This window comes from Portunus trituberculatus, chromosome 46 (assembly GCF_017591435.1).
Source record: "Portunus trituberculatus isolate SZX2019 chromosome 46, ASM1759143v1, whole genome shotgun sequence".
Classification (NCBI taxonomy): domain Eukaryota; kingdom Metazoa; phylum Arthropoda; class Malacostraca; order Decapoda; family Portunidae; genus Portunus; species Portunus trituberculatus.
The window spans coordinates 8,776,558-8,791,003 of record NC_059300.1 but is presented as its reverse complement, the minus strand read 5'-3'; the positions used below and the strand labels follow the sequence as shown (position 1 = coordinate 8,791,003).

At 44.7% G+C, this 14,446-nt stretch overlaps 1 protein-coding gene across 10 annotated transcripts in view; it reads right to left on the bottom strand.

The window, feature by feature from the left end:
• Positions 1 to 740: 740 nt before the first annotated feature.
• Positions 741 to 14,446, bottom strand: part of LOC123520364 — a 41,833-nt gene continuing 28,127 nt past the window's right edge. For 4 of the 10 annotated variants that reach the window (XM_045282601.1, XM_045282608.1, XM_045282606.1 and 1 more), the window contains 19 exons: positions 14,282 to 14,446; positions 12,901 to 13,086; positions 12,408 to 12,634; positions 11,654 to 12,121; positions 11,307 to 11,452; positions 10,850 to 11,104; positions 10,457 to 10,566; positions 9,655 to 9,826; positions 9,029 to 9,264; positions 8,490 to 8,680; positions 8,106 to 8,254; positions 7,749 to 7,995; positions 7,225 to 7,443; positions 6,713 to 6,914; positions 6,523 to 6,611; positions 5,900 to 6,114; positions 5,442 to 5,778; positions 4,466 to 4,930; positions 741 to 4,193 (listed from right to left, as the gene is read on the bottom strand). The exon at positions 14,282 to 14,446 is cut by the window's right edge and continues 49 nt beyond it. In XM_045282601.1, coding sequence (XP_045138536.1) covers positions 1,875 to 4,193; positions 4,466 to 4,930; positions 5,442 to 5,778; positions 5,900 to 6,114; positions 6,523 to 6,611; positions 6,713 to 6,914; positions 7,225 to 7,443; positions 7,749 to 7,995; positions 8,106 to 8,254; positions 8,490 to 8,680; positions 9,029 to 9,264; positions 9,655 to 9,826; positions 10,457 to 10,566; positions 10,850 to 11,104; positions 11,307 to 11,452; positions 11,654 to 12,121; positions 12,408 to 12,634; positions 12,901 to 13,086; positions 14,282 to 14,446 — 6,398 coding nt within the window. In that variant the 3' untranslated portion in view covers positions 741 to 1,874. The remainder of the gene's footprint in view (positions 4,194 to 4,465; positions 4,931 to 5,441; positions 5,779 to 5,899; positions 6,115 to 6,522; positions 6,612 to 6,712; positions 6,915 to 7,224; positions 7,444 to 7,748; positions 7,996 to 8,105; positions 8,255 to 8,489; positions 8,681 to 9,028; positions 9,265 to 9,654; positions 9,827 to 10,456; positions 10,567 to 10,849; positions 11,105 to 11,306; positions 11,453 to 11,653; positions 12,122 to 12,407; positions 12,635 to 12,900; positions 13,087 to 14,281) is intronic. The other 6 variants (XM_045282605.1, XM_045282609.1, XM_045282611.1 and 3 more) reach the window with 3 other exon arrangements.

Genomic DNA, 14,446 nt, shown 5'->3' with positions numbered 1-14,446 from the left:
TTCACGCCACCCAACCACATAGTGTAACTGTTTCTATATATATATATATATATATATATATATATATATATATATATATATATATATATATATATATATATATATATATATATATATATATATATATATATATATATATATATATATATATATATATATATATATATATATATATATATATATATATATATATATATATATATGTGTGTGTGTGTGTGTATATATATATATATATATATATATATATATATATATATATATATATATATATATATATATATATATATATATATATATATATATATATATATATATATATATATATATATATATATATATATATATATATATATATATATATATATATATATATATATATATATATATATATATATAAACATTCGCATACAAAACAAATAAAATATACATTTCAAACACACGCATTACACGTTACAGTAATAATTTCATATTATGTTTACTTTGACTAACATTTGCCTATTACCGTACCTTCTCTTCCTTTGTCCTGCTGGCCCTCATTGTTGCCATCATCGATAGACTTCACCTGCTTGTTCTTCTGTCACCTCACAGATTCAGTGCCGTCTCCTGCTGGTGTTACTGTGGCAGATAGAAAAGAATGGCGCCTTGCATCTCTCTCTCTCTCTCTCTCTCTCTCTCTCTCTCTCTCTCTCTCTCTCTCTCCATTTACAATAATTTACATGTATACAAGTTATACTCTCATCAATGGTTTCCTATTATTTTATCTTCCAATTTAACAATTCCATTATTATTACTTGTTTCTTCCCCAACAGATGTCCTGTATAGCTCCTTTCTCTTCTTGTCTCTTATATTTTCCGTGCCTATACTTTTAATTAGTAAATACATTAAATATCTTGCCTAGACAGTAATTTCCCACCACAATTCTGTCTTATTCTTGATTTAATAAAGGATAGTGATTCCACCCTTCAACCATTTCTCCTATTATCTTAATAACTACTTTTTAAGGCTACTTATATACCAGGTACGTAGAAAAGGAATTATATTGACAATATGAATAATTATTCCTAACACAATGTTGCAGACTGACGATGCAGCTTGCTGCGCTGATCCAAAGCTCTGATAAGACAACACATATTGGGCGAGACAAATTTGCCGCCGTCCTTTCAGCATTATTACTGTACATACTGTACAGTACATGTCATAGTATCATGTAACATTTGCATCCGTATCACCAGATATACAAAAGCCTCAGAAGAGTAAGACACATATCACTATGCCATGGTTAGAGTGCAAGGCTCAGAGTAGCATAAGAAACTGACTTTTGTGCCATTATTATATCACTGTTCACGAAAGGTTTGGCATATTTCATTCACATACATCTACTTGTTTTCTTGTGTACCTGTTCTCTTTCAGTCATCATATGGCATCTGATTGTTTTCGTTTGAATTATCCGGTTGAGACAGGTCTCCAGAGTTTCAAGCATCTGGCATTGGTAAACTTCAACAATGCTTGATATGCTGTGAAATGTTTCTTGAATCCATCCTATTTTTAAGGAAATACTGCGGCTGATCTACTCTTAAGAGTTTTGACCTATGGGCTCTGGTGCAGCCACATTGTTGTATATTTATATTTCAGACTCATTACTATTACATTGCTTTCTCCTTTTCGTGTGGATAGTTGCCTCTAGTCACACTTGCTGTATTGGGATGAGGTGTAATTTTAGTGTGTATGATGATAGTTCAGAGATAACCTTTCCCACATCTTGGAGGATTATATGAGCCACCTGTGGTGTGCACTCAAACATCGCTTGACTGGCAGCAGCGAAACACCAGTCTTGGCGACATACTGACTGATCCACATAAGCAATGGGGCGAATGTCACCGTGCCTTTTTCCCTGGCGAAGGAGAGCGGCTCTTGAATATTTGACGGCCACGAGCCAGCCAGTTGGCAGTTCGAGAGCGGTGAGGAGCGACAGGAGACGATGGGCAAGAGCGAGAGGGCGCCAGAGGCACTGCATCCATGGAACTTCCTCTTGGCAGCGTCTTCGAGGATCGAGCAGCAGCTTCCGGAGCCTCTTCTACTTCTACTTCGGGCAGAGCCCGGAGATGGGGCTCAGGAGGCGGTTGAGGAGAAGCACTTTGGGTTCGGCCTCTGCCATTGGCGAAGTCCACCACCAGACTCTGACGGCACAGCTTTTGTACTGAGGGCATGTCCCGCTTATCTTTACTTCGATTACGTCGGAACAACTTGAATATTCCAAGAGGTGTTCGTGCTTGTTCACCACACTGATCAATGGACTCTTTTCGTCGATCAGGAGACTGGGAGTCAATGGAGATTCTTGAGTGTCTCTTAACGTTGGCCAGTACTCCTGACGAGGAAGACTTTACAACCTGCGAAGAGTGTTTGGCGGATGCAGACTCCTCTAGTAGGCAACCAGCACTCTGTCTGCGGAATGACTCTTTCTTTGGAATGTTTCGTCTTCGAGAAGCGACTCTTGGTGGTTTGTCTCGAGTTTCTTCCTTCTCGCGACTACTCCCTTCTGTTGGGGTAGGAGATGGTGCTGCTGCACAGAGTTCATCAGATTCTCTCCAGCTGCCCTCCGTGCTGGCTGTGCCACTTCTGTGTCTAAGCTTTACTGTTTCGTTTGTGTCACTTGCTCCATGGTCAGTAGTTGGCAGACCCGCTCCACGAGCGAGGAACTCTTCCTTTGCTTTTTTAATTCTGAGTGCACGGATATGAGCTGCAGGACTACGCCTTTCAGGCCTCAAGGGCCCTGTCAGCCGCTCATGAGTGTGTCCAGTATCTTCCGTTGAAAATTCCAGATCACAGGAAGTGTCAAGATCAGTGGCGGCTGGTGTGAGGGCGGGACTTACACTAGAAGAGCAATTGAACGCTTCGCCAGGGCTTGCACCCCTGCACCTGGACAGTTGCGGTGAGGCAACCAATCCCCCTGAGACAGTGACTTTCACTTCGCTACTAATGGATTTATCCGCCTGCACACAGGAGCCACTTGCTGAACGCTGAACCTTTGGTGGCAACTCTGCTGGGTGGGAGGCAATGACTGAGGCACTTTGGGATTTGAGAACACCACTGGCCACATTGGCAGTCGCTGATCGAGATGATTCATAAGTAGATTGTCCATTCTTTGCTGGAAATTTGTTATCTGTTCCTGCTTGGCATGAATTTAAATCAGCCAAAATTTTTCTTTGAGATCGAGGTGACTGCCATGGTGGGCTGCTGGGTGGTGACCGAAAGGGGCTTCCTAATAATTCCTGGTTTTCCGTGATACGCTTGTTGAACTTTTGTATGATGTTACGGACAGCAGGAACACCTTCATTGACGGCCTCTAAGACCTTTCTTTTAGACTCAATGGGAGGGCTAGTTGCTGCGGGTGTCTGGAGGAGTGCAGTGGTGATGGCGACAGAGGTGAGGGGCTGAGGCGGAGGGATGTGGGAGGGCGTCTTCTCAGCACATGAAGTACCCTCTTCAGCAACTATGTTTGGCTTATGTGTGTCTGTTGATTTGACTTCAGTTTCAGTTTGTTCCTTGGCAGTGTTACTTATGGCCTTACCATTTTCCTTTTGAGAAGAGGTAGCATCTCTATCGGGTTTCTCGTGCCTGACTTCCACTTCAGGCTCGTTAGTTGATGAAATTTGATCAGTTTGTTTTGTTAACTGAGCCATCGAAGAGGAAGATATTCGTGAGGCTCTTCTAATCCTGGACTTAGTTACGGGCGAGCTACTTTGGTGGCCGTTCACATTATCACTGGTATTTTTCTCTTTGCAGGACCGAGTGGGCTTCTGAATTATTGCCTCCGAGACATTTTCAGGATGGCTCTGACTTCTTCGCCAAATACCCCTACTGCCCTCTTGCTCTTCATCCTGACTCTCAACAAAGGTGGGAGTAGCACGGGCTTGATCAGGGTTTCTATTTCCTCCTTGAACAGTAAAAATGGTTCGTTTTGTGGGGACAAAAACATCAGGAGATTTGTCTGACATCTGGTGAGTGTTGGTGGCCACAGCAGATGGTAAAGCTTCATCCGGCCATGAAACGTCCTCCGGCGCACGAGATAAGTTGGCTAGACCCAGTCTTCTCAGTCTTCTTCCCGGCAGCGCCTCATCTTCATGCACTGATTTACTAAACGTGCTAGTGAGGCATTCGTCCTTACTCTCCTGTCCAAAGCTTTCATATTCTACCTATAGAAAAAAAAATAGTCATATTAATGAAGTGTTTTGCGTACTTAGAACAATAATAGTGCATTCGACAACGGTAGAGCATAATATGTTCCAATACTTGAGGTTCATTATCATTGTGTAATGATATGTCACTGGTCTGGAGACATCTGTGAGTATTTAAAGTCCATTACAAATATCAAGACATCATTTCAAGCAAGAGCAACATTTAGATAAGGTTAAACTTCGTTCGTATTAAATAACTGGGTACGTTAAGTGGCCTTGATATGTCTTACCTGAGTGTCGGAGATGCGGCGGGTCTTCAGGTCTCTAGTAGCGCGCCGAGCTGAGGGAAGGATTACCGTTACCTCAGTTACAAAGTCAGTGCAGTCGTCTTGGTCTGCTTCCGATGTCTTCTGTGGCGTAGGAGTTTCTTTACCGTCTTCTTCTTCCTCCTCCTCTTCATCGACCACTGCTTTCCATCTTCGTTTGGGCTTCATTACCACAGTGTCGTCATTCACATCATCTACCACAGCCTTCCACCTCCCTCTTGGTCTCTGTTCCTCCACTTCATCTTCTGTGTCTTCCATCATAACTCTCCACCTCGCTCTGGGCTTCTTTCTTTCCTCGGCATCCTCCTCCTCCCACTCAAAACTGGAGGAGAGGATGTGTTCCCCGGAGCGGGTGGTGGAGGTAGTGGCGGTCTTCCACGTGCCTGGCAGGGAGATGCTGTCCTCGTCCTCGTCCACACGCGAGGAAGACTGGCAGGAAAAGAGTTCAACATCAGTTATCTCTCATCTTCATTTACCGATATACGCTAACGAAAGTCTTTAACAGTGTGGTGCTGTACGTATTATCATGTTTCCAATCTTCTTTATCTTTTCTGTAATATATATCACTCTCAAAGCTGACTTAGCTAAAGAAGGATGAGGTTCAATTGTGACACTTATATTATGAGTTAAGTAATGTTTTGTTCTGAGATGTTATTAAGAAAAGAGACAAACGGGTAGTCTGATGAGGCACGAATAAGAGATGCGTCAGTAATTAAACATACAATGGAACGCTAGCATGGGTTAAAAATCTTGTTAAAAAAAAAAAAAAAAACGGTAATCCTCAGGTAACAAAAAAAAAAAAAAAAAAACGAAAGTTAACAGATAGTAAATACTTTTTAAAAATCAAATCAATGTTCTCTAGGAAGAAGTAAATTACATAACTAACGTGTTATCATCAGTGTTCACTACACTGACTTCATGAAACTTCCCGTTAACTCACCTCGGCCTCAGCGGCGCTGGAAGCAATGCTGGGGGAGGGGGAGTGGGAGCGCGAAGGTCCTGAGGTCACAGTGGACAGTCCGTCAGACGAGCGTCTTCGTTGTCCCTCCCAACGTCTGTGTTCTTCCTCTTCCTCCTCTTCTTCTTCCTCATCTTCATCTTCTTCTTCTTCCTCCTCGTGATGGTGTTGTGTGCGCAGGAGCAACTCTCCCAGCGTGGCACCGAACACACTTATCTCCGGCTGTTTCTCCAGTTGCTCCTCCTCCTCGTCCTCCTCAAGGTTGTTCGGCTGCTGCTTTCGATAAGAGTTCTTTCTGGACGGTGTTTTATTGTTAGACCTGTCAATAGTGAAGGAATTTAACGATACAATGTGTCATTCTTGCGCTAGAAAAAAGAAAGTTTCGAAATCGTGTAGATAATATCGGTGGCATCGACTACGGAATGCTCAACAACCCTTACCTGCGGTCTTTGTCTTCAGTGCCCCGGCGGCTCCGCTTTTCATCCAGACCAACCGCATCTCTGAGCTTTGCGTGTGGCACATTGGTGGGTGACTTACGAGATCGGCTGGAGGGCGACCTGACAACGTGAGGCGAGGGCGGGGGACTATCGTTGTGTAACATGGCGATGCTCTGGAAAACCTCGTTGGCTTCCGCTACTAACCGGTCCTTTTCAGTCTGGGAAGGAACACAGCAAGGTTCAACGAGAAATAACTATTCTACCTCTCACTCAGGAAAATGAGAAGGCGCCCCGTCCCAGACAGTTTTTTTTGGTGAACCCATACAGGCAACTTTGTTCAAACACTGTAAGAAAAGTGATGGGAAACCTCTACTACTACTGTGGCTAATATGAGCTTCATTCACTTGCCCGTAGAGAAAACAGCATGCAATAATGTGCCGAACAAACGTCAACAAATCCCATGACAAAGACCAAACTTCTCTCCACTTCCTCACACACACTGCGGAGAGACATCTAACCTAACACTCCACCTAGTGCCCTACGCCACTATTCTCCCTATACTACTAAGACTGCTACAAGGGATTATAGGATATGTCTCTCAGGCTTTAGAGTCATGAAATTCTTACCGTGTCCTCTTCTATATTGTGAACTGACAAAGGCTCTATGTCGTGCACCGACATGGGCTCTGACGTCACCGACTCAGGAGAAGTGGAATCTGCGAAGGAAAGTGTGTTACATTCCGGAAATGTCACTGACACGTTGACAAAGACACCTCTGTTAACTCGTGTTCCATCTATTGCATTCCGCTCCACTCACCTCTGAAGCTCCACATCTGCATCATTTCAAGCCGCAGTTCCTTTGCCATTCGACTGAGCTCAGCGTTCATGGCCAGGAGCTCCTGCGGATCACCAGAGTACGACCCAGATCCCATGGATGACTGGCCTTTGAGACTCCTGCTCGTCATCACATTACCTTCCTCTGTCTCCTGCCTGTCCCCACCCTCCGCCTCACCGGCTCCCTGAAGAAACACGGGAACAGTTGCCAACAGGGCTGTTTCACAGTAGACGATGAATCACACGGAAACAACACCGCAGATGTTAGCAGTGACTACTGTTGACTGCACACAAACTAGATCTTTAAACTATTACTTTGGAATAACCTAATTATGGCACAATTTCAAGAACTACACTTTCCCTTGGCCTATTGATCAAACACCTAATATACATAAAATGCAAATCATTCATGTTGTGTAAGGATGGTGTGGCCTGTGTTACCTGGGAGTGGTGTGGCCTGTGGTACCTGGGAGTGGTGTGGCTTTAAAGACTCACCTGGGAATCAGCAGGGAATGTGATCGCCTCGATGGATGACCAGGTGCGAGAGGGGGTATTCCTCCCTCGTCGTGGTGGGGCAGCAGTGTCTCCTGCTAAACGTAAGGACGAACGCCCCCGAAGACTCCTCGGTTTGTAAGCGACGGGCAGGGGAGGCCCGCTAGCCCCGCGTCGATCTAGATTATGTTTGGACACCAATGCTTGCTCCAGCCGCTTGGCCTACAGAAAACAGACAGGCAGACAACATTCATGATCCAGAATAATATGAAAGTAAACAAGCGCTCGCGTTTCAGAAAAAAAGTTTTAAGAGCAAGATCCAGGTCAATAATATGTAAAGTACTATTGCTTAGTTTACTGACCATTCATTTAATTTAAAACATCAATATCTTTACTCTGCCTTTTCCACCCTATCTTGTCTCTCAGAATAATCACTCCCTACAAGTTCTCTCTTGTTTGTTCCCCCACACCTCTTTCTTTCCTAAACCAAAAGCTGTCCCGCCCAAATCGTACTTTTATTCTCTCACCTGGAAGAGCAAGTCACCAGTCAGGTTGTGGAGCTTTTGCACCTTCTTTGAGGGAACCTTCTTGACTTTTCGATGTTCTCGTGTTCGACTCTCGCGCCTCCCAGACTCGACCACTTCCCCCTCTCGCGAAGTCTTCCTTCTCTTTTCTCTTTCTTTATCCATATCCGGTAGAGACACCTTTTCAACTTCCTCTTTACTTTCTACTTGTTTGTGTAATCCTTCAGGTACTGATTCATCCACAGCAACACTGTAACACACACATAAACACACATGATTTCATTTACCGCCAACACAAACAAAGCAACTACCTCAGAATGATTTCAGCATTGTTACGGTGAGGGAAATATGAACTCCCACCTTCCTTCCTGAGATGTTGCAAGGTCACTGCTCGGGCACTGGACGGTCTGAATGTTGACCTCGGCCCCGGCGTTCTGCAGTTCACGAATCCTCTCCACCAAGGACTCGGCGATCTCGGTTTCGTGGTCCTTGTGTAGCTTAAAGGCACGCTGGAGGAAAGGGTACATATATTTCAAGTAAAATAAATGTTTCATGATCAGTAGATCACGAGTTTGAGATTGGACAATATATTCATGCAACTATTGTTTATTTCGCCACTCACAGGGGGATCACATTTCGATCGTCACAATTCTAAGTAATCTCAGTTTGGAATGCATTGAAATTAATATTTTGCCATTGCCACTACCATTCCTTTCTCCTCCTCTTCCTCCTCATCTTCCTTACCTCCAACTGTTCCTTCTCGTTCATGAGATGGTCGCCCCGCATCTCTAGTTCCACGATGCGGGACTTGAGTTGGTTGATGAGGCGTTGGTTGGCCTCAGCATCCTCAGAGCCGCCACTGGAGGCGCCGCCCTCTGGGTCGTGTGAGGTGGTGCTGGAGTCCTTCATGATAGTCACTTGGCGGTGCAGCTTCTCTGTAGGATGCGTACAAGGAAGGTAAAGGTAAAAATGTGGTGAGACAGCGAGGGTGTCCTTAGTAATCACAGGGGATAAGATTTTTTAATTTTTTTTGTGTGTGTATGTGGAAATAATCAGACAGAAAGCTTTTCTTTTAAATCTTCTTTGTGATCTCGAACAGTGCAAAAAAATTTAATAACTTTTTGTTACTATTTTTTCTAGCTCTAGCGGTAACTGGAAGTTGCATTTTATGGTCTACTACAGGCTGCTGTCACATCACATCAGTATAACCTTCAGGAAATAAAACACTGAAAATAAGATTAATCTCTCTTTTTCCCTCTTCCTCCTCTCCTCTCCTTCCTCACCCAGAGTCTTGAGGTGCTGGTCAGCAACGTTGTCCATCTTGGAGTCGATGTCCCCCATCTGAGTCTCAAGCGCGCGGCAGAGGTCCTCCTGCTGGCGGAGTCTGTCCAATAGACTCATGTTCTCGTGCAGCAACAAGCGGTATGATCCGTGGCCCCGGCCGCTGTCGTTCCGCTGCAAGTTGGTGGCCAGGTCATCGTCGTCGTCTGCACGTCGCCGTCGCGTCACATCCTCCTCGCTAAGGGAGAAGAATGAGGCGAGTGTTAGGGGTACGCATGCGTAAGGAGCTGTGAGAGGTGAGGTTGAGGAAAGAATGACAAAGATATAGTCAAGGAAAATATATGGGAAAGAAAATGTAAGTATACATAAACGTACAATTTTCCTGGACAACTAAAATCTGGTGTGGGTACACATTAGCTCAATACTATTTAACATTCTTTTCGCAGTTGTAGGCAAGTTGCAGCATCTTTGTGGTTTATATTGTGAGGTCATTCATAAGAAGGATATAACTACAAGAAGAAAAGACTAACCAACAATTTAGTTATCTCCCACTACGTCTCTTACGTCTCTTACGAGGTGGTGAGGACTGGCTGTGTTGATCTTGCAGGAAAATAAATAAACAACTTACCTTCCGGAGGAGTCGATGTTTCTGGTGATTTCTGCCGGAGCATAGGGCGTGGCGGGGTCGTGAAGGGCGGTGGGGTCGTCTACTACCTCCTCCAGCTGCACCAGCATTGCCACCTTCGGAGACCCCGGGTCCTCCGCCGCCAGAGTGGGCTCGCTGGCTGCTTTGTTCTCAGCTGTCCGCCGCAGTGGGTACAGGCGAAGGGAGAAAGAGGAGTAATTACTAAGCCATTATGAATTACACTGATAATAGTTTTTCTGTCATTTTCCTCCAGTTCGTCTCACGCATTTCTCCTTCTCCATCTCCCCTTCTCTTCCACCGTATACCGTGACAGCAATACTTGGAAAATTATAGTTTCATACACGACAATAATCATGATTTCAAGTTTTATTCTACTTTCTGATTTTTTTCTTATTTCCTTCTCCTTAACCCCTTTAGCAGCATGACGCGTTTCTATATTCATTCTGCTTACTATATGGTGATCTTATACAGCTGCAGAAACTCATGTGGGGGGGAATAAGATTGTGAAGACTGTGGCCATTAATCTTCTGACCTCCATAGACCCTTATTAATGTCAATAAAATAGTCTAATCGTACATAAATCTCAAGGTTAAAATGCGTCCCAGTATTGAAGGGGTTAAACAGTCCCCTACCAGCCCGCCTCCGACCAAATAAAAAATAATAACAAATAACCAAATCATAATAACAGTGATAATAATAGAATAGATAAATGGTATAAATAGATCAATAAATGGAAATAAATAGATGCTAATAATAATGATTTCTCTCAGGGAACGCCACCTACCTTGCAGGACTGGCTCATCCGTTTCTCTTTCGCCGAGGGAGAGGCTGGAGGCGCGAGAGTGTAGCGTCGGGCCCACCAGATCTGCCACCATCGAGGACTCAGATTTCGACCTGCAGTGAAGGAAAGGTGTTGTTGTTGTTGTTGTTGTTGTTGTTGTTGGTGGTGGTGGTGGTGGTGGTGGTGGTGGTGGTGGTGAAAGCGTTGGTGGTAGATGGTGCAATAAGGAATAGTCATCAAACTGAACCATAGAGAATCAACATCCATTAATGCGAAGGTGTATGAAAAAAGGAGAACATGAGTTAAAATAGGAATCAGACACATAGTAGTTTGAAAATTTTGTAGCTCTCTCTCTCTCTCTCTCTCTCTCTCTCTCTCTCTCTCTCTCTTTCTCACCTAACTAAACGGACGAGCTCTGGACTCTTGGGTTTCTCCTGTACTTCCTTCTCCGGCGCCTTGTAGTTCGGATCGAGGAGCGCAATGGTGGATGACTCGGGTCGGATGCCGCGCCGCTCCTCCCACTCGTACAGCCTCTTGGTGAACGTCTGGCTGATGCCCTCGAAGCGGAATTCCCCAGTCGAGGTCTTGATATAGATTTCCTTTTTCTTGGCCGGGCCGCCTCGAGCCATCGCCTGCCGCATCTTCTCCAGCCTGGTGTTAAGAGCGAAGGAAGGTTATGCAGGAAACACAAGCTAGTTGAGGTATGGAGGGCGTGTGGTGAGTGCGTAGAGAAGAGAAAGGAAAGAGTGACTGAGAAACATACATTGATAAAGGAAAGAGAAGGACGACTATCAATGCCTTAATTTATCATTACCTCTAATGTAACCTATCATCCGTCTAAACCGCGTCTCACCTTGCTTGTCTCTCAAGAAACTTCTCCTTCTCCCTCTCTAGCCGCTGCTTCTCCCTCTCCACCTTCAGCAGCTCTTTCTCGAGCCACTGGAGCTCCTTGTCTGACTTGTCCCGCCCTTTGTTGCCGCTCTCAGCCTTGTTCTGCAGCTTCCAGAAATAAAGGTCAGTTTTTGTTCCCAAGGAAATGTTAGAGAAAAATTCACAACGCATAGACAAACGTCATCAGTGTGATGACACCGGTATGTAGCAGATGATGGTTTGTTCAATGATACTCAAGTACGTGTATACAACTAGATAATTCATAAGACAGTATGTCAAGGACGAGGATATCACAGCTTCTGAACTTACCACAGGAGCTTTCTCAGTCTTGCTGGACTTGCTCTTCTTGATCTTGTGGCCGGATCCCTTTCTATCCAATCTAGGGCTGGCAGTGGGCCCTGCCATGGACGCTTTTGCCAACACCTGACTCGTGGAAGCGGAACATTTAATCTGACCCTGACTGGATATGCTGCCAGATTTGTGTGGCACCGGAGGCGGCGGAACAATGGGCTTGGCCTGTATGCAGCTGGCAGAGGATGAAGGCTTGATGTGGCCGTGGGAGGCTGAGGCCTTAATCCTCTCCCACTCAGCCATTTTGCGATTGAATTCCTCACCGAGATTCTTCTGCAGCTCCTCCACGTTCTGCTGACTCTTGCCCACCAAGGCCTTACGGATCTCCCACTCGGTCAGCTTCTTTCTGAAATCAGCGGGAAGATCGTCCTCGCCATGCACCTTGGTCTTCACGTCCTCCTGCCCCCTCGGGAGATCAGGTTTGCCCTGTAGTGATACAGTTACGTGACAGAGATTCCCATGTCACATGTGGTGCAGTCAGTATTACTGATGACAAATATAGCAAACAGAACACATAGATTCACAGTACTACCGCTCACAAAACCAGTAAGTAAAAATAGAAGGTGGATTAATTAGTAACGCTTACTATATATGAATTGATATGAATAAGTCTTTCTTTCAAAAAGTTCAATAAATAAATAGGCTTTGCGAGAGAACGAGAGCAGAGAAGTGTGCAGGATGGCTGGAAGCAGAGTCATGCAGAGTCGCTTACTCGTTCCCGCTCCCGCTCCTTCATTTTCTCCCACTCATGAAGCTTTTTACGAAACTCGTGAGGCAAGTTCTCCTCGGGATGAACCGGGCCAACAGACGTTCCGGATGAGGGTGCAGAAGAAGGGCCTCCTTGAATTGCTCCGCTCTTCAACTTCTCCCACTCTTGCAAGCGGCGGTTGAACTCCCCGCTCAGGCTCTTCTGTAGGTCAGCAAGGTTCCTTTGCATCCCTGACGAAGAGAAAACCCAAATAACGTGTCTCTCTCTCTCTCTCTCTCTCTCTCTCTCTCTCTCTCTCTCTCTCTCTCGTGTGTGTGTGTGTGTGTGTGTGTGTGTGTGTGTGTGTGTGTGTGTGTGTGTGTGTGTGTGTGTGTGTGTGTGTGACAGACAATCACATGTCACAAGTATATAATAAGATGTGTGTGTGTGTGTGTGTGTGTGTGTGTGTGTGTGTGTGTGTGTGTGTGTGTGTGTGTGTGTACACAGCAGTGCTCACCAGAGGGCTGTGGGGAGGGAGTGGGGTGAGGTTGGGGCGAGGGCGTGGAGGTGCTGTGGCTGTGGGAGGCGAGGGTGTCGGGGGAGGCCTCCAGGGGAGACATACTTGGGGAGCTGGAGTCGTCCAAGGCGGAGGCGCCTACACCTGGGAGAAGAGCGTGCAGGTGATGCGCCAGATACGACAAGGCTACGAAAGAGGAGAAGCATTATTACTATTGTTATACTACGGCTACTACTACTACTACTACTACTACTACTACTACTACTACTACTACTACTACTACTACTACTACTACTACTTCTACTACTACTACTAATACTATTACTACTGCTAGTACTACTTCTACCTCTATCACGATTTTCACAACTAGTGCTTTCTCCATCATTTCTACTAATACTACTACCACCTCTATTTTTACCATTGCTGTATCTATTACTGTCTACCGTTACTACTACTATCCTCCTCATAGCGAAAGTGATTTCTCGAGCACTCCCAGAGTAGATATTTTCTCACCATAGAAAACAGAAATATATTAATGATTGGCATCTATTTATAGCTTCAATTTCATGCACACAGGCTACATTACAAATAATTACTGCGCAACTACTTGTGGCCTCGACCTGAAACACACAAAAAGCACTGCATGGATGCATGGCATTTTTTACAATGCCTGTGTGTACTGCTAGCACATTCTCTCTCTCTCTCTCTCTCTCTCTCTCTCTCTCTCTCTCTCTCTCTCTCTCTCTCTCTCTCTCTCTCTCTCTCTCTCTGTATATATATATATATATATATATATATATATATATATATATATATATATATATATATATATATATATATATATATATATATATATATATATATATATATATATATATATATATATATATATATATATATATATTATTTATTTATTTATTTTTTTTTTGCGACCTTGCGCATCTTATAAGTAATTTGTTTCATGTGAGTTGCCACTAAAATCTACGAAGGTCACCAACCTTTTTCAAGCTTCAAGCAATTAACACACATACATTAATTATCTACACACACACACACACACACACACACACACACACACACACACACACACACACACACAAACACAAACGCAAATACAAACACACACACACACACACACACACACACACACACACACACACACACACACACACGCGAAAACGCAAACACAAAACAAACACACACACACACACACACACACACACACACACACACACACACACACACACACACACACACACACACACACACACACACACACACACACACACACACACACACACACACACACACACACACACACACACACACATACACACACAAACACAAACACAAACACACACAAACACACACAAAGACTCACAAAGGTGGTCGGGAGGAGTGTCGAAGTGGAAGGTGGTGGTCTTCTTGCTAGGGGAGGGTGGCAGGGAGGAGGAGCCCGCCGCCTGTACGAGCTCCGCCTTGATGTGCGGGTGCTGCTGGCCCGTCAGGAACGCCTTCTTCACCTTGGTCCAGTGGGAGGCGCGGC